At 63.1% G+C, this 23,390-nt stretch overlaps 4 protein-coding genes across 9 annotated transcripts; 3 read left to right on the top strand and 1 right to left on the bottom strand.

Annotated features, from left to right (window-relative positions):
• Nucleotides 1-1,537: 1,537 nt before the first annotated feature.
• Nucleotides 1,538-6,776, top strand: LOC106048291 (pepsin A-like). Its single transcript, XM_048053135.2, has 11 exons — nt 1,538-1,565; nt 1,692-1,744; nt 1,913-1,971; nt 2,439-2,595; nt 2,740-2,857; nt 3,662-3,780; nt 4,739-4,938; nt 5,021-5,137; nt 5,495-5,639; nt 5,980-6,072; nt 6,624-6,776. Exons 1-11 carry the CDS (start codon nt 1,538-1,540, stop codon nt 6,774-6,776), a joined length of 1,242 nt encoding a protein of 413 aa, XP_047909092.2.
• A 1,577-nt stretch (nt 6,777-8,353) lies between these two features.
• Nucleotides 8,354-11,301, top strand: PGA4 (pepsinogen A4). The gene is made up of 9 exons (XM_048053072.2): nt 8,354-9,073; nt 9,357-9,513; nt 9,635-9,752; nt 9,930-10,048; nt 10,152-10,351; nt 10,484-10,600; nt 10,673-10,811; nt 10,949-11,041; nt 11,152-11,301. Exons 1-9 carry the CDS (start codon nt 9,018-9,020, stop codon nt 11,299-11,301), a joined length of 1,149 nt encoding a protein of 382 aa, XP_047909029.2. The 5' UTR covers nt 8,354-9,017.
• A 778-nt stretch (nt 11,302-12,079) lies between these two features.
• Nucleotides 12,080-14,174, top strand: LOC106048276 (pepsin A-like). Its single transcript, XM_066997584.1, has 8 exons — nt 12,080-12,132; nt 12,219-12,640; nt 12,727-12,845; nt 12,934-13,133; nt 13,412-13,528; nt 13,611-13,755; nt 13,832-13,930; nt 13,998-14,174. The coding sequence occupies exons 1-8, from the start codon at nt 12,080-12,082 to the stop codon at nt 14,145-14,147; spliced, it is 1,305 nt and encodes a 434-aa protein (XP_066853685.1). The 3' UTR covers nt 14,148-14,174.
• Nucleotides 14,175-14,321: 147 nt separating this feature from the next.
• VWCE (von Willebrand factor C and EGF domains) lies at nt 14,322-23,312 on the bottom strand. 6 transcript variants are annotated; one of them, XM_048053040.2, is made up of 20 exons: nt 20,192-20,671; nt 19,631-19,725; nt 19,447-19,536; nt 19,190-19,318; nt 18,991-19,107; nt 18,798-18,914; nt 18,442-18,570; nt 18,037-18,359; nt 17,868-17,961; nt 17,719-17,801; nt 17,240-17,327; nt 17,020-17,105; nt 16,769-16,886; nt 16,462-16,547; nt 15,990-16,086; nt 15,798-15,880; nt 15,464-15,554; nt 15,280-15,362; nt 15,104-15,194; nt 14,460-14,970 (listed from the first exon to the last, which is right to left on the bottom strand). In XM_048053040.2, exons 1-20 carry the CDS (start codon nt 20,299-20,301, stop codon nt 14,600-14,602), a joined length of 2,481 nt encoding a protein of 826 aa, XP_047908997.2. In that variant the 5' UTR covers nt 20,302-20,671; the 3' UTR covers nt 14,460-14,599. The 6 variants fall into 6 exon arrangements, 3 of the variants coding, with proteins under 3 accessions (XP_066854925.1, XP_066854927.1, XP_047908997.2); XM_066998824.1 differs by lacking the exon at nt 15,104-15,194 and having other exon boundaries at nt 14,322-14,970; nt 20,192-23,312; XM_066998826.1 differs by lacking the exon at nt 15,104-15,194 and having other exon boundaries at nt 14,322-14,970; nt 16,482-16,547; nt 18,037-18,250; nt 20,192-23,312.
• Between the last annotated feature and the right edge of the window lie 78 nt (nt 23,313-23,390).

The following is a 23,390-nucleotide window of genomic DNA, read 5'->3' as shown; positions in this document are numbered from 1 at the left end:
AGATAGTGCTGTGTTTTTTTTTTTTTTTTTTTTTTTTTTTTGGTTTTTTTTTTTTTTTTTTTATGTGACACTTTATTTTCAAGACAGTGTTATCTTCCTGAACAGGGAAGGGTTCAGACAGCAGAAGAGCCTTTCTCAGAATCCCACCCATCTTTTAATTGTGAGTTTATGAGAAAAAAGTACTTCTCTTTGCCCTTGGTACCATGTCACACATGTACTTCTGGCTGTCCATCTGTCAAGCCACAACCCAACCAATTCTCTTCCTGTACTTGCTTTTGTGTAACCAGAGGGCTTCACAAACCGCACGGTTCAGCCACAGAGGCTGTGTTGGTTGCCCCCGTCTGGTGATCACAGCAGATAGCAAGATCTGCCCTCAGCACCTGCACATCCTGCCCCTCAAAAGTACACCCAGCAGTGGAGCTGACATCTCTCGGGCCTGCCTTAATAGTGGGGAAGTTAATCAAAAGTTGTTACTTCAAGTCACAGGAGCATCAAACCAGACTTTCCTCCTCACAGTCTGCCCTTACAGAAGGGTCAGGAAAGACTGGGAACAGGGACAGGAAAACAAGTTTGCTTCCTTAATCTGCTGTTACCAAGATAAAGTGTATATCAGTAAGATTTTTATTTTTTTTTTTTCAAGCTGAGCGTTTCCAGCTGGCACAGATAAGAGTTCTAGGAATTGATGTATTTTCCTAAACACAGCAAGGATAGTTCTGCCCAGCACCAGATCCATTTGACAGGGCTGTTCTTGAGCTTTATCAGCAAAGTCCCTTGCCACACAAAGCCTGAAAATCCATCTACAGTCCTGTTTGTCCCGTGGGATGAGCCATATGATAGTTAAATGCAGTGTAAGTGTCAGTGCCCAATCTTGCGCGATTCCCACAGAGACTTTTTTGGGCACCTGGCTATCGGGACTGATCTGTTGCGACTGCCTCCAGCCTTGTGGCCATTGCCTTCCTGGCAGAGCTGCACGGGGATTTGTGCATGCACACAGGGATTTAACCCAGGGTTATTTGCCACTCACAGAGGCTTCATCGTCCCTCAGATCCAGGTCTCCTAACCTTCCCGTGCAGGACATCCCATGCATCCTAACCTTCAAGAGCAGGACACCTCCTACCCTGGTTTCCCAGCGGGGATGATGCCTTAGGAGGTGCAGCCTCTTCAGTTGTGTCTTTCCCAGCTGGAAGATAGCAGCTGCCAAGAGGCACATCGGGAGCAGCCTCTCCTCCCTGGCCATAGCTAGTTCATGGCAAAGCTCAGGGGTCTGCCCCACATCCTGCCTCCGCACTTTGGTGTCAGGAAGCCCTTCTGCTGTAGGACGGGGTGAATGGCTCCAGCACCGCCATGCAGAGCAGCCTTTCCCTTCCAGTTTCCACAGAGAAGCCTGTTTCCCCTATGACGTCTGGGCTGAAACTTGGGACAAAGGTGGGAATTGCTGCAGAGGCTGTTCTCAAACCCAGTGAGATGCCTCCTGGCCTTGCGTCTACCTGAGTAACTGCATGCTTCTGATTCTTTGGGTTTATCTGGTGTCTACGGCATGGGGATGTCCACGCAGGGGATTTCTGGTACCACACCAGAAAAACAATGACCCGTAACGGTGATGTGAGGTCCCCGTGACCCATTTCCTCCCTCTGCTCTTAATTAAAATGACCAGAAACGCTCTGTTTTAAGCCTGTTCTGCCCCTTCACAGTCTGCTGTCCATCAGGAAAAGATCTGACCGTGAAATGGTTAGACCTTGCAAAGGTGGGGAAGAACGCATTTTTCCAAAAACTTCCTTGAGGGCTCCTGGTGGAAAAAACCTGCATTTCTTATCAAGCTTGCCACCCACATGCAAAAATCTTGACGTGTGAGCAAACAGGCAGCAGCCCCGGGGCCTCACCCCCTCTGGCAGTGTTCCTTCTTCTCCCCAAGCTGGCCATGAGGCTGGTCCTGCTCCTCGCTGCGCTGCTGCTCGCCCACGGCGCCGTCCGGTGAGTGCGGCGGGGTTCGTGGCTCTCCCTCGTGGCAGCAGGAGGAGCGGGGGGAGATGCCTGGCTGGCTCCTCATGGCCACGGGGATGCCTAGGAAGGGGTCTGGCAGCTGAGGTGCTGGGGGAGACCCGTGCTTGGACCCAGGCCTCCCATGGGCACAGCTATGGAAGTTTGATTCTAAGGCAAGCATCTAAAATAGACCAACGAAGCGTACCCTGCTGGAGCTCATTGCTTGCTGTTAGTTGTAGTGGTAGCCACGTGTGAGTTCAATTTCAACCATTTTGAAATATAATTTCCAAAATGACATGTACACCCAAATCCACGAGCTTTCAGGTCCCCATAACATCTGACTGGTGCTGACGGTGCATGATCTTGTGGCACCGTGGCCATGCTGCGTGCACTGGCTTATCCAAACGTGGTGCCAGCCTCTCACCCCCTGCTCATCTCTGCCATCCCTCGCTGGCCAGGATCCCGCTGAGGAGGACAAAGTCCCTGAGGCACAGGCTGGAGGAGCAGGGCTTGCTGGAGGCCTTCCCGAACATGCTGCCTTCCCGCGTGGGATCCAAGTTCTTCTCCGGGCTAACGAGTGGTGTCACCACAGAGCCCCTGGAGAACATCATGGATGTGAGTGTGGCCGGAGCGTGCTGTTGATGTCCGCAGGTCTGCTCCTTTCAGGGGGGCCGTTGAGGAGTCCCAGCCCTAGAAAAGAGGAAATTCTGCTTTTAATAGCTCTGCTCCCCTTGAAACCCTCCCTCTCCCCCATGGCAGGCTGAGTACGTCGGCGCCATCTCCATCGGCACGCCACCCCAGCAGTTCCTCGTGCTCTTCGACACCGGCTCCTCCGACCTGTGGGTGCCCTCGGTGGACTGCTCCAGCCCGGCCTGTGGTGAGCAGTGGGACTTGCTCCCGGCGAGGGCTGGCTGGCATTGCCCACGCTGTGCCCATTGCTCGAGCAAGTGTCGGGTGTTGACACTCCTCCTGTTGGTGTGGGCCGTCATGGTGCTGCTGCGCCAGGCAGAGAGTGAGCAGGGAGAAGGCTGAGGACCTCCCTGAGGAGAGCAGGGCTGCAGGCCGGGGGAGATGCTTCGCTTCGGAGGCGGCGGGTGCCTCGAGGCAGCCCTGAGGCCTGCCCAGAGAGTGACGTGCGAGGAGGAGATGGGGTGGATGCCAGTGAAGCACGTTGTCCATTTGCTACCTGGAGCTCCGGTACGTCCCAAAGCCATGCTGAAGGGCAGGTAGAGACAGCCTGAGGCACGGCTTGGCCCAGGTGCTGCTCAAATGGTCATTTAGCAGTGCGCTAGTTCTGTACAGCAGTGGGTGCCAGCAGGCTAGAAGGGAAACAGCATCTCAGATCCGTGTAGCAGAGGAAACAGAAGATCTTCTTTCCTCTGGCAAGAGTAGATATTGCCCAGAGGACAGGGATTTGGCCCATTTTAGGGCCAAAGCAGCCCTTGGAGGTAGGTACCGGGGCCTGCCCGTGTCGATGACCCAGGGAGCTCAGGGAATCCTCCTGTGGGTTCGCTCCGGTGCATCTCGTTTACAGAAGCCTTTAGTGGGACTGTCCCATCACGGGCCGGTCGCAGCGTGAGACGTCCCCACCACCAGTCCTACCAGCAGCAGCACCTCTGCCTTGGCCCTTCTCTCCGCGGAGGGTCAGCGTTGTGACCAGCCAACCCTTCTGCCCCTGCAGTCAGACACGAACGCTTCGACCACAGGCTGTCCGCCACCCACCGGGCCACCGGCCAACCCATCTCCATCCAGTACGGCACCGGCAGCGTGGCCGGGGTCTTGGCCTACGACACCGTACGCGTGAGTCCAGCTCCTGGCACCTGCAGTGTCCAAAGGGGCGATGCGAGCTGGAATAGAAACAGGGCAGAGCCAAAGCTTGATTCCTTCAAGGGGCCGTGTCCTGCATTTCCAAAGCTTCTTCGCTGTGTCCCCACTTGATGGTTCTCCAGCCCCATCCTGTGCTCTCAGGGCTCTCAGACCTTCTCGCCATTCCCATCAGCTGGACCACAAACACTGTGTGCTGCAGCTGCTTGGAGCAAAACAGATGCTGAGCAGCCTGCGAGCTGCTTTTGAGCAGGATTAATGGAGTCCCAGTCATCCACAAGTTACTGGCAGCAGGCTAATTAAAAACCCTTCCCTCTGGTGCCAGTGCAAGGTGTCGGCAGGTGAACTGGAGCCTTTCTAGCAAGGGTGCCTTTTGGAGTTGCTGGGTGCTTCTCTGTACAAGTCATTTAGCCCTCCTGCGTAGCCTGAGCTCACTACGAGCCCAGGTAAGGTTCCTGCATGCAGGGAGGCAAATCAAGCCTTGCTTGGACACCAGAACATTGAATTCTTACCTTTTTCTGGAGCAAGAGCTGAGCACAAGCAGCACTCCTTGGGGATTTAATCGAACAATTATCACATCCCAGGCACCGCTGCGTCAATAACAAGCAGACCAGGACCAAAAGCCTCCCGGCTCCCCTCCAGCCCTGTCTGGCTCCCGGGGAGGACGTGGGGATGCTGCGTGGGGTTTGGTGCCCTCTGCCGCCGTGCAGAGCGGGCAGCTGCTGCCACCAGCCTGGCACAGCCCTGCAGGGCAGGATGGAGCTGAGCGTTGCCTTGTGCACGCCTCACAGCTCCGTGCTGGCTTATCTCAGGGCTCCCAGGCGAGGACGGAGCATGCGGGGAGTGCTCCAGAGGGTTGCCCGCTCTCTTTGGTAGCAAAGTGTGTGTTTTTCCAGAACGCAGCACATCTTGTTCCCTTCTTTTCTCTACCAAGGTTGGAAACATCCAGGTCAGCAACCAGGCCATCGGCCTCAGCAAGAAGGAGCCTGGCTCCTTTCTGACCCACCACACCTTTGACGGCATCCTGGGGCTGGCCTTCCCCAGCATCGCCTCTTCTGGGACCGTCCCCATCTTTGACAACATGATGAGCCAGGGCCTGGTGGACAAGGACCTCTTCTCCATCTACCTCAGCTCGTAAGTGGGGACCAGCGGAGCCCCCTTGGTCTGCAACGAGACAGCTGCTCAGCATGCCTCTGCTGTCCCCTCTCACCTCCAGCGAGAGCAGGACGGGCAGTTTCGTGATGCTCGGAGGCATGGATTCCTCCTGCTTCTCTGGCAGGCTCCGCTGGATCCCTCTCTCTGCCGAAACGTACTGGCAAATTGCTGTGGACCGGTAAGCTCTGCTCTGCACAACCCAAAGCTTTCGTAGAGGGGAGAAGTCTGTCACAAACGCCAAACGTTCAGCTTAGAAAATTCACAAAATATAAGGGACGGGGCAGGATCCATGCGAATTCCTCGCATGCACATAGGCAGAAGGCTCTCTCGAGCAGCAGCTCACAGCTTTTGCTTTGCGGCAACTCATGCCCTGGTGGGCAGTGCACCCACACTGATAGGTGGGAGATTACTGCTGCCTCCTCCTGCATCTGGAGCACCAGCCGGGAGAAGTTCTGCTTCCTGATCGCAGCGGGACACTCGCTGGGGTGCGGGCAACACCTAGAGGTGCTCAGAGCACTCTGGGGCCGTTTTCCAGCATCATCATGCGCGGCCGGGTCGTTGCGTGCCCGAGGGGCTGCCAAGCCGTGATTGACAGCGGCACCATGCTGCTGGCCGGACCCCTCCGAGACGTTGCCGCCATCCAGCGCCACATCGGGGCCTCCGAGTACACCAGCGGCCAGGTGAGGGCAGGGGGAGAGGAGCCGGGTGGCTGGGACCGGGCAGGTCCTGCCTTCACTGGAGAGGCTGCCACTTCTGCTCCCTCCTCGTGGAGGCTCCTTCCTTGGAGATCTCCAAAAGCCACCAGGACGTGGTCCTGGGCACCTTGCTCTGGGTGGACCCAGAGGTGCCTCCAGCCTCATCCGTTCCATGATTCCGTGAAGGCAGCTTGCTGTCTGGAAGTTACCATCCACCCCCAGCCGTACCTGCAGGTTTCCTCTCTCGATGTGATGCTCTCTGGAAGCATCGCCCGCGGTGTGCTACTTTCAGCCCCTGATGCTCCATTTTCCCTTGCCGTACAAGATCAGCTGCAGAGCCAAGAAGAGCTTGCCTGATGTTGTCTTTGTCATCGGGGGAACCAAGTTCCCTGTGCCTGCCAAGACTTACATCCAGCAGGTGAGTGCCTGCCAAACAGCCAGCCTGGGGGCAGCTCTTGTTCCCCCGCCTAAAGGCACAAGGGCATAAATGACGGACGGGTTGCACCATGTCACCAAATGCAAAGTGCCTGAGGTTGTCCCTGAGAACTCCAAAAGCAACAGTAGGAATAATAAGGACCGAGGGGAGCCTGTGTGGAAAGGGGTCAGGAAAGAGCTGCGGCCGCCGAGGGCGGTCAGCAGGGCATGAGGTGGAAGGGAGCAGCGATGCCAGCGCAGTGCTTAGATGGACAGCATTTATGCTTTATTATTGTTATTACTAATTATTAATAGCTTATTATTATTTAGTTATTTAACTTGCTATTAACTTCTATTAAGTCAGCACTTGCTATTAAACTTCCCTGTGATCACCAGCTGTATTTCAAGACTTCTCATCTAAGCCGTGATCCATCTTAATGCTTCCGAGATATGGACGTTAAGGATTTTAACACATTAAAAGGATCTTGTGCTGCTTCCTGAGCTTTGCAGCTAGCTGAACGGGGGGGATTCAGGCTCACTGCCCTGAATTTGCAGATTTACCTCGGCTATTGCAAGAGCGGCTTTGAGAGCATCGCCATCCCTGCGGAGCTCTGGATCCTGGGTGAGGTTTTCCTCCGCCAGTACTACAGTGTTTTTGACAGAGCCCACCGCCGGGTGGGCTTAGCCCCGGCGGTGCAGCAGTGCTGACTCCCCCGGGGACCCCCACGCCCCCTGCACCGAGCCCGGCGTGCTGGGGGCTTCCACAACCTGCAGATTCGTCGGCTCCCGGCGCCGCTGTCTGTTGACGGAGGAATGAGCTTGTCATAATTTGACAAATGATTTCTTTCCGTTGCAAAAATGAAATCCGTATCCTCGGTGGCTTCGCTCGTCTGGCTCTTTTAGCAACGGTTCTGGGCAGTAACGGGTCTGCAGTAAGAATAAAAGGTTTGAAAATTGCTTGGAGCCTTTATTGCATGACACAGTAAAGGGGGAGGCAGAATTCGGGATATAATTGCATGTGTTCACAAGAGGCCCTCTCACCCAGAGCCCTGTATATCAGCACATACACACAGCACATACGTTTTTAGGGTACAACAAAACCTGCTCGTGGGGCTGGCTTTCAGCTTCAGGTCTGTTTACTGCTGCTCTGGAGCTTCGGTTGCTAGAAAAGAAATCACCACAAGGACGACCAGGTTACAGAATACTGCCATCTCACTACAACACCATCCTGAACACGAGGCTTTCCCAGTTTAATTTTTAAATGCAATAATGGCATTTGCCCATTTTCTTCTTGCTCCTTCCCCAGCAAGAAGACTGCCATGCCAGCGTGTGGCAGTCCCCTGCCTTCTGCTTCCCAGGGTCTCCCCAGCAACGTTGTGCCAAGTGTGACAAATATTTCATAAAAAGCCAGCTCAGCTGGTAAATGGCTCGCAAGGCTTCTTATTTTCATCTCCAGCCCAGCTGAGGGCAGAAGAGTGGGACCAGCCGCCCGGCTTGGGAACATTTCTGTTTTTCTCCATAAATCCTGGCAGGACGTGGGCAGGGGCAGGCGGCACAGGGCCAGCTGGGAGCGTGATGCCAGGGCTCCACGCAGGGCTGGAGGCTGCAGCTCCCGCTGGGTCCAGACTTTCCATTCCAGGGGTCAGCCAAGACCAGGCTGTTCTTCCTTCCTCTCCCACGTGCAGATAGCATCCATCCTCCATTCTCACCTTGCTCGGAGCTGGCCTGAGGCTGGTGCTCACTGGTGCAGGCTCCCTCTTTGTTTTCCTCCTGTGCCCCATGTGCAGGACAAGGTGACCGTGCCTGCAGCCACAGCTCACGCGTGTGGCACTGCGGTGCCTGAACCGGAGCCGAGTGCCTCTGATGCAGCCAGCGCAGGCAACCTCTGCGTTGTCCTGGCCGGCAGCATACCCAGAAGCTCTTGCCCCGGTGGGTCACAGTTTTGTCCCCCAGCTGGTCCCAGTTTCATCCCCCAGCTGGTCCTAGTTTTGCAGACAGACGGATGGGGATGAACTAGGACCCCAGCAGCATGGTCTGTGTGGGACTGGGGTTTCACATCACCCTTATGGCCCTGCACAGGGACAAGGGGGTGACAGAGAAGGAGCCCTGCATGTCCCTGAGCCAAAGCCAAGATCCCAGTTAGCGCTGCTTAGGTAAGGGATCGGCGCTGGGCCATCAGGTGCTCTCACCCTGGGCAAGGCGAGGAGCTGTGGCTGCTGGCAGGGCCTCGGGTCTCGGCTCCTCCTCGATGTCGGGAACAGGGCTGGGAGCCTTCAGGGAAGGGGACAGAAACACCTCCGTGCTAAGGGAAAAGCACCTGGCACCCGTGCTGGTGAAGCTGTCAAGGAAAACCCCTTATTTGCCTGCTGGAGGTCGGTGCCTGTTTAAGCAAACACATTCCAGCGCTGCTCCTGAGCCCCTGGCACCGGCGCTCAGCAGAGCCCCTGGCACAAGACCCTGCATCCATCACAGGCTCACGGCCACCGCGTTGTCCCCGGGCCATGGCCACCCCATGCCCCTTCCCCACCCAGTGCAGGAGGGGTCGGTGCAGCACCCGCTGGGGCTGGGGCACCGGGGGGTCCTCGCCCCGCGCCTTGCAGCAGCCTGGGGACCGCAGCCAGCCCCACGTCCCCACGCTGGCCCCACAACTCCCAGGGCCTCCCAGTGGCACCGCAGGGCACCAGGAAATGTTCCTTCCCCAGCCCAGCCTGCACCAAGCAACCCCACGGCCAGGCCGTGCGGCTCCCGGGTGAAGATGGCGAGCCGTCAGCTTGACATTCCCCCGGTGTCCTCTGCAGACATTGCGATAATGCCCACCCTGCCGTTTGCCTTTCTTATCGGGGCTGCCGGCCAAACAAGCACGGCGCTGTATATAGGGAGCTCAGCCCGGGCACCGGGCACATTCGACGCCTCTCCGCTGGCACTGGTGCCTCGCTGCGAAGAGCCACGATGAAGCTGCTCCTGCTCCTCGGCTTGGTGGCCCTGGCCCAATGCCACCTCTCCAAGTGAGCGCTGGGCTGGTGGGGTGGTGGGCATGCTGCTGGGGTCCCGAGGACCCCCCCGGGGATGAAGTGGGGGGAACTGGGCAGTAAAGGCATCGTGAAGGGGTCACGGCTGGGGTGGTGCATGGCAGGGTTGGGGGACAGCCCCCAGCCATCACCATGGCCAAGGCACAGTGCAGGTGGCCCCAGTCCGTAGGAGGGGCTGCAGGAAGAGGCGCAGAGCGAGGGCACAGTGCAGCCCCCAGGCACGTCCCTGCCCTGAGCCTTGTCCCCTCCTGCACCCCAGGATCCCGCTGAGGAGGTTGAAGTCCCTGCGGCAGAGGCTGGAGGAGCATGGCTTGCTGGAGCACTTCCTGAAGCAGCACCCCTACAACCGGGCCTCCAAATACTTCCCTGTCTTTGCCGGCACCACCTCCTCTGAGCCTCTGCAGAACTACATGAACGTGAGCATGGCACCAGCATGGCCCCCATGGGGCTGCAGGCCCCTAACCGTCCCCCTTTTCGCCCCTGTCCTGTCCCCCCTAACCCTCCTGTCCCCCTGCCTAACCTGCCCCACGTTGACAGAACGAGTACTACGGCACCATCTCCATCGGCACGCCACCGCAGGAGTTCACCGTCATCTTTGACACCGGCTCCTCCAACCTGTGGGTGCCCTCGGTGTACTGCTCCAGCCCGGCCTGCAGTGAGTGTCGCGGGGCGGGGGGACGCTGGGGACCCCTGGGTGGGCTGCTCCAGCCCGGCCTGCAGTAGGTGTCCCCGTCCCTGGGGGTGCCGAGCGCTGGGGACGCAGCCAGCCCCGTGCCGCAGTGGCAGCATGGTGTTGGGACAGGCCATGACCATCCTTCTCCCGTACCCTCAGAAAACCACAAACGCTTCAACCCCTCTGAGTCCTCCACCTACGTGAGCACCAACGACAGCGTCTCCATTTTCTACGGCACCGGCAGCATGACTGGCATCCTGGGCTACGACACCGTCACCGTAAGGCAGCGGCCAGCCGGCTGCCCGTCCTGTGGGACCGGGGACACGGGGGCACCGTGCGCCCCAACCCAGCCCGTCCCCTTCTCCCTGTCTCTCCGACCAGGTCTCGAACATCCAGGTCACCAACCAGATCTTTGGGCTGGCTGAGACTGAGCCCGGCATCACCTTCTACTACTCACCCTTCGACGGCATCCTGGGCCTGGCCTTCCCCAGCATCGCCTCCTCCGGGGCCACCCCTGTCTTTGACAACATGATGAACCAGGACCTGGTGGCCAGGGACCTCTTCTCTGTCTACCTGAGCAAGTAAGCCCTGCAGAGCCGCCCAGCCCTGGCAGGGGATGTTCTCCCCTTGGGGAGGCTCCGGTACCCGTGTCCCCTTGGCAGCATGGGGTTCTGAGCCACGGGACTGCTGTGTCTGATGGTTCCCCCCTTCAGGGACGACCAGAGCAGCAGCTTTGTCCTCTTTGGTGGCATTGACTCTGCCTACACCACTAAGGGCATCACCTGGATCCCGCTCTCTGCCGAAACCTACTGGCAGATCACCATGGAGAGGTACTCCCGGCAGTGACGCTATGGGGACTCGGCCCCTGGCCCCTCCAGGAGCTCACCCTGTATCTCCCACAGAGTCTTCGTCGGCGAGAAGGCTGTCGCCTGCTATTTCAGCTGCCAGGCCATCGTGGACACCGGCACCTCGCTGCTGGCTGTGCCCACCACCGCCCTCAAACGTATCTATAATGCCCTGGGTGCTGACTCCGACGGCGAGGTGAGGCGGGAGGGGAACATGGGGCTGTTGGGGACCCTCGGGGCTCGGTGTCCCCTCCGATGGCCAAAGACTGGCTGCTGGTCCCCATGGGACACACGGCTCCGTCGGGGTGGCCGCTGACCCCATCCCCACCGCAGATCAGCTGCAACGACGTCAGCAGCCTGCCCGACGTCGCCTTCAAAATCAATGGCAAAAAATTCACCGTGCCAGCCACAGCCTACGTGATAGAGGTGAGCACCCCGCGGGGACAGGGACAGGGATGGACCCTGCAGGGGGTGGTCCGGGGGGGGGGGGGGGCCAGGCAGCTGGTGACCATCTCTATCCACGTCCTGGACTGCAGAGCGATGGGTTCTGCAGCCTCGGCTTCGAAGGCATGGACACCCCCACCGAGTCGGGCGAGCTCTGGATCCTCGGGGACGTCTTCATCCGCGAGTACTACGTGATCTTCGACAGGGCCAACAACAAGGTGGGGCTGTCCCCGCTGGCCTGAGCGCATACTCCCCCAAGCCAGGCCGGCCCCTGCACTCCCGGCCCCCCCTGCTGCTGTCACTGAGCAAAATAAAGCCATGGAAAAGCATCTGCGTGCTGAGTTTCTCTGGAAAGGGCTGGATCGGGCCCCGCTTCCCTGCGGCGTGGGCAGGCTGTGCCGGCAGCTGTGGCCCCGTAGCGTCACCACCCATAATGTCAGGCTGAGGTCCTGCTGGGTGGGATCTCAACGTGGGGAGGTGACCCCCTGCCACGGCGGATGCTGCCCACGAGTGCTCCTGGCTGATTATTTATCAAGGACAAGCCGCCGCCGCGCTGGCACGACTCGCCCTTGCTGTGTTTGTTCCTGGCACACAGCTCACCAGGAGGGCCAGCACAGGCTGCTGAGCCCCCGAGAGCTCTTGGGTGGCTCTTCCCCCAGCCCCTGGCAAGTCACACACGGCTCCTGCGTGCGCAGAGGGCATCCAGCACATTTGCCCTGGGGATGCAGGGGACGGTGGCAGATGCTGCCCGGTGTCACCTCTGGGTCCCACTTTGCCCCACCGGCGGCACGGCTCCTGCCTGTTCCCGGCAGTGCCCCCGGCTGTGCAAACACCCTGCACCTCGTGTGCTGGGGGCCGGAGGCAACCGCAGCAGGCTGCCGATAAGTGCCGAGCCATGCCACCAACCGGGGTGCATGGGCTGGCTTATCGGGGTACCTGGCACGCCTCATCCGGGAACGCCTCCGTGCCCTCCGGTATAGAGACCGGTGCCCTGGTGCCACCGCACCACATCCCTGCGCCATGAGGTGGCTGTGGCTGCTGGGGATGGTGGTGGTTGCCCGCGCCATGGTGAGGTGAGGGGGACACCGGCGGTCGGGGCAGGGGAACCCCAGGACCCAAACCCTTCTGTCCCCGTGCTCAGCATCAGCCTGTCATGCAGGATCAAACTGCACCGGGGGAAATCGCTGCGGCGAGCACTGCTGGATGGCGGGGTGCTGGGGAGGATCCTGCTGCAGCAGTCCCCCTCCCCAGCAGCCAAGTATCACCCCACCACTGCCACCGAGCCCCTGGCAAACTACATGGACGTGAGTGCGGGCAGAGCTGGGGGGCTTGGCAGGGAACCTCAGTGCAGGGACACGGGGACATGTGGGGGGACGTGGACAGTTTGGGGGGGGGGGGTGGCTGGAGGCAGTGACATACACACACACACACACACACACACACTCGGTGCCCTTTGTTGGCAGCTGGAGTACGTGGGCACCATCTCCATCGGCACGCCACCGCAGGAGTTCACCGTCATCTTCGACACCGGCTCAGCCAACCTGTGGGTGCCCTCGGTGTACTGCTCCAGCCGGGCCTGCAGTGAGTGTCGCTGGGCGGGGGGATGCTGGGGACCCCCGGGTGGGCTGCTCCTCTGCCCGCCCTGCTCAGGTCTCCCGTTGCTGCAGCCAACCACCGGCGCTTCGACCCAGCGCGCTCCTCCACCTACCGCGGCACCACCACCAGCGTGGCCACCTGGTATGGCACCGGCAGCATGGTCGGCGTCCTGGGCTACGACACCGTCACGGTGAGCGCCCGTGGGCGAGCTGGGGCATGGAGCTGGGTTGTAGGGGTGAGGCAGGGGCATCCCCGAGCCTCCCCACTCTCCCCACCAGGTTGGGAACATCCAAGTCCAGAACCAGGTGTTTGGGCTGAGCCAGGCGGAGCCTGGCTCCTTCCTTGCCCACGCGCCCTTCGACGGCTTCCTGGGGCTGGCCTTCCCCAACATCTCCTCCTCCGGCGCTACCCCGATTTTTGACAACATGATGAGCCAAGGCTTGGTGTCTCAGGACCTTTTCTCCATCTACCTGACCCCGTAAGTGCTGGCAGGATCCAGGCAAACCCCTCCTCGTGCTTTCCGGGCAAGCTGGTGGCCACACGCAGTCGGTGACGGTGCCAGCGTCTGGGTGCAAATGTTACTGATGGGGAAAGCCTCTCGTCGAGGCAAACTCAGAACCCACTTTGGGAACAACGCGTACAGCACCGGGCTCTTGGCAGCAGCCCTCTGAGGTGCACAGCTCCTACTGGGGGGCTGGGGGGCACCAGCATCCCCAGCTCCACAGCTCTTCCCCCCCCAACTCCCCCTCGCCCCAGCAACAAGCGGAATGGCAGCTTCGTGCTGTTTGGCGGCATCGACGACACCTACTTCACCGGGAACCTGAGCTGGATCCCGCTGACCGCCCAATCCTACTGGCAAATCAAGGTGGACAGGTAGCACCGGGACGTGGCACGGGGAGGGGGACCCTGGCACCAGGGTGGACACCTGGCCTCAGGGAGCCCGCTGTGTCCCCAGCATCACCATGTACGGCCGCCCCATCGCCTGCCCGTACGGCTGCCAGGCCATCGTGGACAGCGGCACCTCGCTGCTGGCCGGCCCCACCCGCAGCGTGGGCAACATCCAGTATGAGATGGGAGCCAGGCGCAGCGCCAGCGGCGTGGTGAGCACACGGGGATGGGGACGGGGTGCTGGTGGCTTCCTGCGAGGGCTGAGGCCGTGCTGTCCCCTCCCTGCAGTACTTGGTGAGCTGCAGCTTCATCCGGCTCCTGCCTGACATCGTCTTCGTCATTGCCGGCACCCAGTTCCCGCTGCCACCCCAGGCTTACATCCTCCAGGTGAGCACCGAGTGCTGGCACCCGGCACCTGTGGCCTTGCTGCCCCTCACCCTGTCCCCACCAGCAGGAGGATGGCTCCTGCATGAGCGGCTTCGAAGGCTACACCCTGCCCACGGCCACCAGCGAGCTCTGGATCCTTGGGGACATCTTCCTGCGCCACTACTACAGCGTCTTCGACAGGGCCAATGGCATGGTGGGGCTGGCACCTGCTGTCTGATGCATGCCACAGCGTCTGGCCACAATAAAGTCCCCAGCCGGGCAGCACGGGCAGGTCCCTCCTGTCCCCAAAGCCACGCTGGGCTGGACGAGCACCTCCGGGACCGGGCCAAACTGCCCCGAGCTGGGGAAAGCCCCAGTGCTGGGCTTGGTGGGCGCAAGCAGGAGCAGGGAGCATAAATACCAGGGTGACTTTATTGGGGGAGGGAGTAGCTGGCACTGGCCCCCTGGCCCCACAGCCTCCTGCGCCATGGGGCGGTGAGGAGCTGGGGGACCCTGTGCCCTCCGCCCGAGAGAGCGGGGCGCAGGGACGTGTCGCCATCCCTGGGTGCTCGGCACGGCCACCTGCGTGCCTCAGCGCCCCGTCCCCAGCCACGCCTGGCCAGCCAGGCCTGCTGGTCCTGCAGCCTTCCTCCTCCTCCTCCTCCTTCTCCTCCTCCTGGCAGGGTGGCTCTAGGGAGCCGCGTGCCTGCTGGGGCTCTCCCTGCCAGCTGTTGGCACGACCGAGGGGTCCGCGTCCCCGGGATGCCCCTGAGCATCCCGCCTTGACCCAGGGCTGCCCGTGGGAGCTGGGGGTCCCGTGGCCTCCCCAGGGGGGGCAGCAGGGGGCAGAGCAGCAGCTGAGAGCCCCCCACGGTGCTGGGGGGGGCTCGGGGTGGTGGAAGGGGGCTCCCCCCCAGGAGAGGGGCCGAAGGGGGCAGCGTGGAGCAGGAGCTGGGCCAGGCGGTGGCGGGGAGGCTGGGGGGTGCCGGTGGGCACGAGCTCCTTGTGGGACGGGGATGGGGACGGGGACACGTCGCCGCTCTGCAGTGGGAGCTGGGTGTCTGCAGTGGAGGGAGAGATGCTCCTGGTTAACATCACCACCAGCCCAGCGCCGCCGCGGGGGGGGGGGGGGGACAAAAGGCACACCACGACACAAACGTGGGGGGCAGCGCGGGGGTGCCGAGCCCCCGGTACCTTGGCAGGCGGGGCAGCAGGCAGCAGGCAGCGCAGGGGGCTCGGTGCACGAGTGGGGACACGGCCTCTCCTCGCAGCTCACCTCCCCGAGCTGGAGCGGCAGGAGGAGGAGGAGGATGAAGAGGAAGGAGGCGCGGGAGAGCCGCCCGGTCCCCGGCGCAGCCCCACGGGCTCACCTGGCACGTGCAGCGGGTGCAGGGCTGTCCCTCGGGGCTGAAGGTCTGGCCGTTCACCACCTTCCTGCCCTCGTAGTTGCAGTCTAGGGGTGTCGGGGAGGGGGGGCAGCAGCGCTCAGCGTGGGGCTGGGGGGCACTGGCAGGGTGGGGGCCGTGGTCCTGTGCCCTCCCCCCCGGCCCTCACCGTTACAGACAGGGCAGCACTCGCCCTCGGGGTGGAAGGGGTAGGTGCAGAAGATGGCGCAGTCCACGGGTGAGCAGGCCACCGAGCCCAGCTGGCAGGGAGAGACGCGAGGGATGGGCGTTAGCGCGGGCTTGGGGTGGGGGGGTGGGGAAGCCCCCAGAGGCTCAGCAGCTTTTTCCTACGATGGGAAAAAGCCTGAAGGACGGGAGCCAAGAGCATCCTGCAGCGCCCAGACCCTGTGCTCCGGGGCAAAAATGCCGCACCGATGCTCTTGCCTCGGCCCCCACCCTGGGGAAAGGCACCCACCCCAAAACCTGGCCGCCGCAGCCCTCACCAGGCAGATGCAGCTGAGGCAGGGGTCCAGGAGGGACGGGAAGGTCTCGTTGTTGTAGAAGATCTGTCCCATGTAGGTACATCCTGCCAGGAGGAGAGCAGGGTTGCAGCCCTGGAGGCCCCCAGGCTCGCTGGCTCGGGGGGGTCAGGCTCAGCCCGCCTCCCCCCCCACTGCCCCCCTGGTCCCTGTCACCTGCCGAGCAGTCGGGGCAGCACTGCCCGGGGATGTGGATGGGGTAGGGGCACGTCTCCACGCAGTCCGTCCTCTTGCAGCTCACTGAGCCATCGGCCTGCGGGGGGAGAAGCACGTGACAGGGACCTTGGGCCCGTGCTGGCAGGCTTAAACCCCAAACTGACGGGTTTAAACCCAAAATTGAAGGGGCAAAAGCCCACGGAGCTGGGGAGCTGCTGGGGACCACGTCCATGAGCAGCCTGGTGTCCCGAGGGAAGGGCTGGGTGTCCCGGGAGCCCGGCTGGAGGAGAGGCAGAGGCAGCACGTTCGAGGCAGAAGGCAGCCGGAGAGGGACTTGGCTTTGGTGTCTAAACCTCTTTCCTTCCCAGACCTGGTCTCTCCATGCCACGCACACCCAGGGATGCAGGGGATGGGGACGGGGACGGGGATGGGGACGGGTAGGAAGAGTGAAGCAGAGCAGGTTCTCATTCACCTGGCAGATGCATAACTCACAGGGATCGCCCGGAGACCAGATCTGTCCGATGGGAAACTCAACCCCGTTGTCATCCACGAAGCAGCCTGGTGGGGACAGGGACACGGGTGGGGACAGGGATGCAGGCACCCAGCCCACCAGCCTCTCCATGCACGTGGGTGCTGCTGTGCACGTGCCCGCTCCCCGCTCGCCGCCCCCAGACCCCGTGACTATGTCCCCAAACGCCCGTCCCATCCCCGTGCGCCCCCGCGTGAAGCTCCCCCAGATCCCACCCTCCCAGCCCCCAGGGACCCCCGTGCTGGCTCACCCGAGGGGCGCGGGGGGTCCCGGCAGGTGAAGCAGCACTGCCCGGGGCGCAGGTGCCGCTGGTGCTGTGGGCAGTCCAGCGCCGGGCAGGGGGCGAAGGAGCACTCCACCTCGCCACCCTGCGGAGAGGGGGACGCGTCATGCACCGGCTCCGTGCTGGGGCCACCCATCCTGCCTGCGCCCTTCCGCCCCACGGGACACCAGAGAAAGGCCGGGACCCCCAGCAGGTTGCCACGGGATCCCCAGACCCACCCGGCAGACGCAGGTGGTGCAGTCGTCCTCGTCCAAGCTGAAGCGGGCTCCGTGCACGTACGTGCGGCCGCGGAAGCTGCACATTGCTGGGCAGGAGAGAGGCGGTGAGGGCAGGGCTTGGATGGGGAGCAGAGCACGGTCCTGCCTCGCCAGGACCCCTCGGCCCATCCCCGGCAGCACCACCCACAGCCCCTCGCCACCCTCCGCCTGGGGGTCCCACCTGGCTGGCAGGAGCAGCAGTCGGGCGGCGAGGCGCTGGGGCAAGAGCCCGGGGAGCACTCGGGGGAGATGCAGGAGACGTTTCCAGCCTGCGGAGCAGAGCAGAGCCCGGCGCGGTCATGGGGAGGCAAGCGTCTGCCCCACGAATTGCAGTCCCCTAGCAGGGCCTGGCAGTGATAAACACCACCATGGTGACAGTTTTGGGGAGCCGCTCCCCAAGGGAGAAAATGGCTTTGTCTTCCTGACGCTGAGCATAAAGGGGCTGACACTTCCAAAGCGCCCACCCCCCGTCTTGACCTGCAGGTCCCATTTTGGCCCCTGCCCCACGGCTCCGGAGCTGTCTCCCTGAGCACTGTGACACCTCCCCAAAATGGGCACCCAGTGCCAATGAAGCCCAGCCTGAGACATCCCAGCAGTGCCACGAGATGGGACCCAGGCCCCACTGCCAGCCCACCCCAGTGCAGGACGGCGTGGACTCACCAGGCACACGCACACGGTGCAGTTGCCATCTGATGGGGAGAAGACGTCGCCCTCGGCACGGGCCACCCCCTCGTGCAAGCAGCCTGCAAACCAGGGGAGGGTCAGGGGAGGCCATGCTGGGGCGCAGGGCTGGGGCTGCCAGGGCTCACCTGTGCAGCTGGGGCAGCAGCCCCCGGCCGGGGCAGGCAGCGGGTGGGAGCAAGGCACGGGGCAGCTGACGGCCTCGCAGAGCACTCGTCCTCCCTGCCGGGCAGGCACAGCTCAGCGCCACGGCCAGCTGGCATGGCGAGCAGCGGCACAGGGAGAGAGGGCGCTTACCTGGCAGGCACAGCTCCGGCACCCCGGCTCCATCCAGCGAGTGCCCGGCTCCCGGAGGGCCCCCCGGTACCAGCAGCGAGGGGCTGGTGCGGCGGTACCGGGGGCTCCCTCCCCGCGTGGGGACAGCTCGGTGACCGGGGACACGGTGGTGGGCGAGGAGGGAGGAGATTGGGTGCCCGGAGGTGCGGCAGGGAGGTGGGAAGAGGGAGAGCCCCTGGGGACCAGGAGGGGTCCCCCAGGGCCGGGAGGGAGCAGGACGAGGGTGGGGGGATGCTGCAGGGACTGAAGGATGGGTGAGGGGGCCAGGATGGACTTGGGGAAGCCTAGAAGGGAAGGAGCAGGCATCACGCAGGGAGCACGTGGGGTCCTGCTCACCTGCCCTGGCCCAGGGGAGCAGCCAGTTACCTTCGCAGGAGACCCTGTCGCCGCTGAGCCGGTACCCGGGGCGGCAGGAGCACAGGTAGCTGCCTGGGGTGTTGTGGCAGGCGTGCTGACAGGCGCGTCTGTCTCCCGGCCGCCGGCACTCGTTGACATCTGGGGAGCACGGGGACTCATCAGTGCCCAGGCAGGAGGCAGGAGCTGGCTCACGGGGGAGAGACACCCCCACCATCGCGATGCACGGGGATGCCCGGTGCGCCATCTCCTTGGGCACGGCCCAAGCAAGGACGAGGACGTGGCAGCAGCACCGTGCTGACGGCCACCTTGTCCCTGCAGGCTAGGGCTCGTCGCGACACGGAGAGGGGCCGGCGTGCAGCGCTCACCCACGCAGGAGTGCCGGTTCCCGTGGAGGTGGTAGCCGGGCCGGCAGGAGCAGCGGTAGCTGCCCACGCTGTTCTTGCAGCGGTGCTGGCACGGCGTGGCCAGGCACTCGTCCGTATCTGGCGGGCAGAGGCTGAGGCTCAGCGGGCCCAGCTCGGCCCCGCTGGCCCCCGCCTGACCCCCGGCCCCGCGCACCCTGGCAGCTGTGGCGGTCGGCGGAGAGCTGCATGCCAGGGCCGCACTCGCAGACGAAGCCGCCCTCGGTGTTGACGCAGAGGCCCTCGCAGGCGGCGCTCAGGCACTCGTCAATGTCTGGGGGCGAGAGGGGACATCTAGGAGCTGGGGGATGCTGCGGGCCCCCCGCCGCGCCTCGACCGCCACCCCCCCTTCTCACCAGTGCAGCGGATGCCGTTGGCCGTCTCCACCATGGAGAAGCCGAGGGGACAGACGCGGGCCACCTCCTGGCACCCACCGTGGTTACAGGAGAGGTCGCAGCCATACTCCCCGCATGTCCCCGGTGGCTCTGAAAGGCAAGCAGGGGCACCGCGGGGCACCGGGGCCACCCCTGGAGCCCTCTCACGCTCCCCCCCACTCACTCCTGCCCCACCTCCAGGGTTTGTGCCCTGCCCTGGGAGGGGATAGGGGCCCTACCTGGGCAGGTGATGCCCTGCTCTCCATCCGGGCACGAGCAGAGGTTGGGGGCGATGCAGAAGCCACTGCCACAGCCGAAGGGGCAGAGCGCTGCAGGGCACGGGGACAGGCAGCGGTCAGGGGCACGGGGACCCCCCCATCCCATCCTGGGGAGCGCAGTGGGGCCTGGGGCGCCTGTACTCACGCAGGGTGCACTGCCCGCTGCCCGGAGCCAGCATCCAGCCGGGGCAACATCCGCTGCCGAAGCCTGAGAAGCAGACGTGGGGCCCCACGCGGCGCCTGAGCGAGGGACAGAGGCTGAGGACGCCCTGCCCCATCCCGGGACCGAGCCCATGAGGACGGGGAGGGGGACACACATGGGAGCGGGCACCCACGTGCCCACAGACGCCCCGTCCCGCGCGGCACAGATCAGTGTGAAGGCAGGCTCGGGGCGCACCAGGGTGTGGAGTGAGCCCCCAGCGAGATGGGACGGCAGGCGAGGGCTCACGCCCCAGCCGGTCCCAGCACCCCAGCACGTGGTGACAGGGGAGAAACATCCCCGACGAGGACAGGGACGCGGGGAGCGAGACCCCCGCGAGGGTCACGCTCTCCTTGCCCCCGTGCGGACGGAGCCACGAGCGGGTGCCGGCCCCTCCGGCCGGGACGGGAGCCCCGAAGGCAGCCGAGGGCTCGGCAGGGCTCGGCGTGCCGCCGCTCCCAGGTGCAGCTGCGAGAGGGAGAAGGAAAAAGGGGGGGACCCGGCTACCTCTCCACGGCAAAGCTGGCTGGTTTCTTCCTCCCGGGGTACACCCTGCCCTGGCCGCCCGGGAGGAACAGGGACACACAGGCAGCCTGGACGAGCAGCTCGAGCAACATGACAGGCGGCTCCGGCACGCTCGCAGCGCTGCCTTCCTGCCTGCCTTCCTGCCTGCCTTCCTCGGCGGCACGGGCGCCTACCGCATGCTGGCCCTTGGCCCTGCTCCTCCTCCCGCCCGCCGGGCCGGGAACAATGCGGGGGGTGGAGGGAGGCGAGAGCGGGGAGCGCCGGGGGGGACCCGGCTCTCCTCCCACCCCGCGCGGGGGGACGCGCGTGGGGATGCTCACCCGGCGCCTCCCGGGCTCGCCGAGCCCCGGCCTCGCCCCCCGGCCCGGTGACACCGTCGTGTCCCCCGGGACCGGGTCCCCGGCGGGGCCGCCCCACCGCCTGCGGGGAGCTGGGGCTGGGGGGGGCGGGGGGGTGGGAAGCGAGCGAGCGGCGAGCGTCCCCCCTTCTCTCCTTTCCCACATCTGGCAAAGCTCCGGCCTGGCCTCTCCCCACCCCTCCTCCTCCTCCTGGCGGCACTGGGCTGCCTTCCCAGCCCTGCGCGGGGACCCACCAAAGAGGAGCACGCAGCAGATAAAGGGGCCAAAGTGGAGCGGGGCCGGTGGGGAAGGGCGCAGCGAGGGGCGAGGGGTGCTGCGGGGCCCCCCCGGCGCGAAACACCCCCGGCCTTGCCCCGAAGCGAAGGTCGCGGGCAGGTAAATGATTGAGCAGGGAGCAAAGGGCCGGGCGGCTGGCCCCTGGTCAGAGGGGGTCAGTCCCTGCAGCGGCAGCACCCGCCCGCTGCCCGCAGCTCCGTGCCTGCCTCGCAGCGGGGTTCCCCCAAAAACCCTCCTGGGGTTACCCAGGACCCTTCCCCTGCGGCATCGCCCCAAGCGTGGTCACCCCCTGCACCAGCATGGGCCGTCGTCATGGGGTGCAGGGCTCTGGGGTGCCACATGTAGGGGACGTGGAGGGAGGAGGACGCTGGAGCGTGGCCAGTGGCACGGGATAAACACGGAGCAGGGTTTTTAAGCCACGGCAGGAGGAGGGCCGTGCACCAACGATGCCGAAATCCCCGCTGCGGGGAGGCTGTGAGCATCTGCACCTGCAGCCCCGCGCTGCTCAGGGTGCTGGGGAGCTGGGCAGAGCCAGGTTTGCTTGTGGGGGAAGGAGAACTGGGCTCAGCCCCGTAGGCCAGGGAATCGAGCAGCTCTGGGCAGGCAAACCGAGCACCTGAGCTAATGAAAGCCGCCTGCTCCCAGGGAGCACGAGCACACGATGCAGGCTTGCTGCAGAGGGTCACAGTCCACTTCCCCCATCCTAAACACAAGCAGAGATGTCCAAATATAGGCTCCACGTGAATTCCTCGAAGAAAGCAGGGCTTGCCCAACAGCTCAGACCTGCTGAAAGCCCAGCTCCCGTTTCAGCACAAGCTCGCCTTTCAGGATGCTGCCTAACCTCTTTGGCAGTGCTGCTGGAGGAAAGGAAGAATATGGGAGAAAACCTATGCTGGCACAAACCTGCCAAGGACATGGCCGGGCCGTGCTGGTCTCACAGAGGGTTGCAGTTTTTTGAGCAAAAGGTGCAGAGGTGCATGGAGAGGGGCGAGGACCTGTCCCGGTATCCTGGCTGTATCCTGGCCCCCCTCTCCCCTCTAGCTGTGGTCCAGATCCTGCCAAGTGCAGGATAGGAGCTCCCCGGGGTGCTCCCAGGCTCCAGGAACTCGGTTCGTCACGGATGGGATGCACACACCAAGTAAGGTGCAGCCCAGCACGGCTGGACCCAAGCAGAGGCCCAGGATAACCCCAGCACAGCCAACACCACGGGGCAGAGGGCAGCCAGGGACTGCCCCGGCCCCCTCCTGTGCGTTTTGGCAACACTGCAGGGATGGTTGCAGCAGCGAGCCCAGGCAGCCCCTGGCTTGGACAGATTACAGCTGCGTGGAGCCTGGGAGGATAATTATTAATCTGTATTTTAAGCATAGGGAGCTGCCACCCAGGGGAGCGAACCACTCTCCTGCACGCCCACGTTGTGCTCGCAGAGGGGCTGTTTGCTCACGCAGACCTGCAGAGCCAGGGGTACCTCTGATTCCCCCCACAGGGAGCAAGTTACCAGCAACAGAATTGAGCATGGTTCGTGCTAAATGATGCCTGAGGACCAGCCCAAGACCTTGCACATCAACCTCAGTCAAAGTCTGCTTCCAACCAACCTGAGTGCAGTTGGAAGCCCTGCAAAGCTGCAGCAAGCAGGGCAGGAAGGGCCAGGGCAGCTGGAGAGCTTCTGGCTGCTGCCTGCTCAGCTGCTGGCTCTGGCCCTGGCCCGGGCAGGACCCCAGACTGCGTGAAGCCAGAGCCTGACCTGATCTTGCCCCTCTGTGATCCCAGCACCAGCCCTTGGTGCAGAAGGGCTGGCAGCGCTGAGCTGGAGGGCTGCCTGCTGGGCATCTGGGAAACAGGAATCCCATCCCACTGATCCTCTGGGAACATGGCACATAGGAGCAGGCTGCTACACCTGCGGAAATCCAGGACCCCTCTTTGTAACCCACCCTTGCTGGAGGGAGTCAAGGTTATTGCAGGGATAAACCATCAGCACACAGGGGCTCTCTGGTCACGGTGGGTTGCCTGTATGGCACCTGCGGGATGATCGCAGGAAGGCTGTGAGCAGTGCTGTGTCCCTACACCTTCCTCCTCTCTGACCTCTGCAGGGCTGCTGCCACACAAGAAGGCTCTCATATGCTGCCAAGAAGCGCTGCTCCAGAGATGGCTACAGGGGAGAGGCAAGCTGCAGCTTTCTTTCCTCTAAAGGGATGCACACGGTCTGGAAAGGTCTCCTCAAAAACCTGGCAAGGGACGTGCCTCCCTGGCAGAGGCACTTGGCACTGTCACTGTCAGCCAGTTTGCACCAGTCACCACCAAGAAGTGAAACTCAAGTTTCTTTTGAGTCAGAGAAAAGCCATAAAAATACATCTGGACAGCAGACACGCTCCCCAGCGCCTGTGGGCTCATTGACCCCTTTGCTGATCTGCCAGACCTGCTGTCCCCTGTGCTGCTCTCACCACCACCAAGCACAGGAACACAATTCAGTGCAGGAAACTCCTCTGGGCACCGCGCTGGCTGGGGAAGGAGGCTTCCTCTGGCTGGACGCGGACACAGCTGCACACAGC

Source organism: Anser cygnoides, chromosome 5 (assembly GCF_040182565.1).
Source record: "Anser cygnoides isolate HZ-2024a breed goose chromosome 5, Taihu_goose_T2T_genome, whole genome shotgun sequence".
NCBI lineage: Eukaryota > Metazoa > Chordata > Aves > Anseriformes > Anatidae > Anser > Anser cygnoides.
The sequence above is the reverse complement of the archived record's forward strand: the minus strand, read 5'-3'. Positions and strand labels throughout refer to the sequence as shown.

Coding starts and splice junctions, on each gene's coding strand:
- VWCE (XM_066998824.1), bottom strand. CDS start 20,712: ATGTGGGAAAGGAGAGAAGGGGGGACGCTCGCCGCTCGCTCGCTTCCC. Junction 19,726..20,191: donor GCCAGCTTTGCCGTGGAGAG/GTAGCCGGGTCC, acceptor TCCCTCGCTCAG/GCGCCGCGTGGGGCCCCACG. Junction 19,537..19,630: donor CAGCGGGCAGTGCACCCTGC/GTGAGTACAGGC, acceptor CGTGCCCTGCAG/CGCTCTGCCCCTTCGGCTGT.
- LOC106048276 (XM_066997584.1), top strand. CDS start 12,080: ATGAGGTGGCTGTGGCTGCTGGGGATGGTGGTGGTTGCCCGCGCCATG. Junction 13,134..13,411: donor TTCTCCATCTACCTGACCCC/GTAAGTGCTGGC, acceptor CCCTCGCCCCAG/CAACAAGCGGAATGGCAGCT. Junction 13,756..13,831: donor GGCGCAGCGCCAGCGGCGTG/GTGAGCACACGG, acceptor CCCTCCCTGCAG/TACTTGGTGAGCTGCAGCTT.
- PGA4 (XM_048053072.2), top strand. CDS start 9,018: ATGAAGCTGCTCCTGCTCCTCGGCTTGGTGGCCCTGGCCCAATGCCAC. Junction 9,074..9,356: donor GCCCAATGCCACCTCTCCAA/GTGAGCGCTGGG, acceptor CCTGCACCCCAG/GATCCCGCTGAGGAGGTTGA. Junction 9,514..9,634: donor CTCTGCAGAACTACATGAAC/GTGAGCATGGCA, acceptor CCACGTTGACAG/AACGAGTACTACGGCACCAT.
- LOC106048291 (XM_048053135.2), top strand. CDS start 1,538: ATGGGGATGTCCACGCAGGGGATTTCTG. Junction 2,858..3,661: donor CTGCTCCAGCCCGGCCTGTG/GTGAGCAGTGGG, acceptor CTGCCCCTGCAG/TCAGACACGAACGCTTCGAC. Junction 5,640..5,979: donor CCGAGTACACCAGCGGCCAG/GTGAGGGCAGGG, acceptor TTGCCGTACAAG/ATCAGCTGCAGAGCCAAGAA.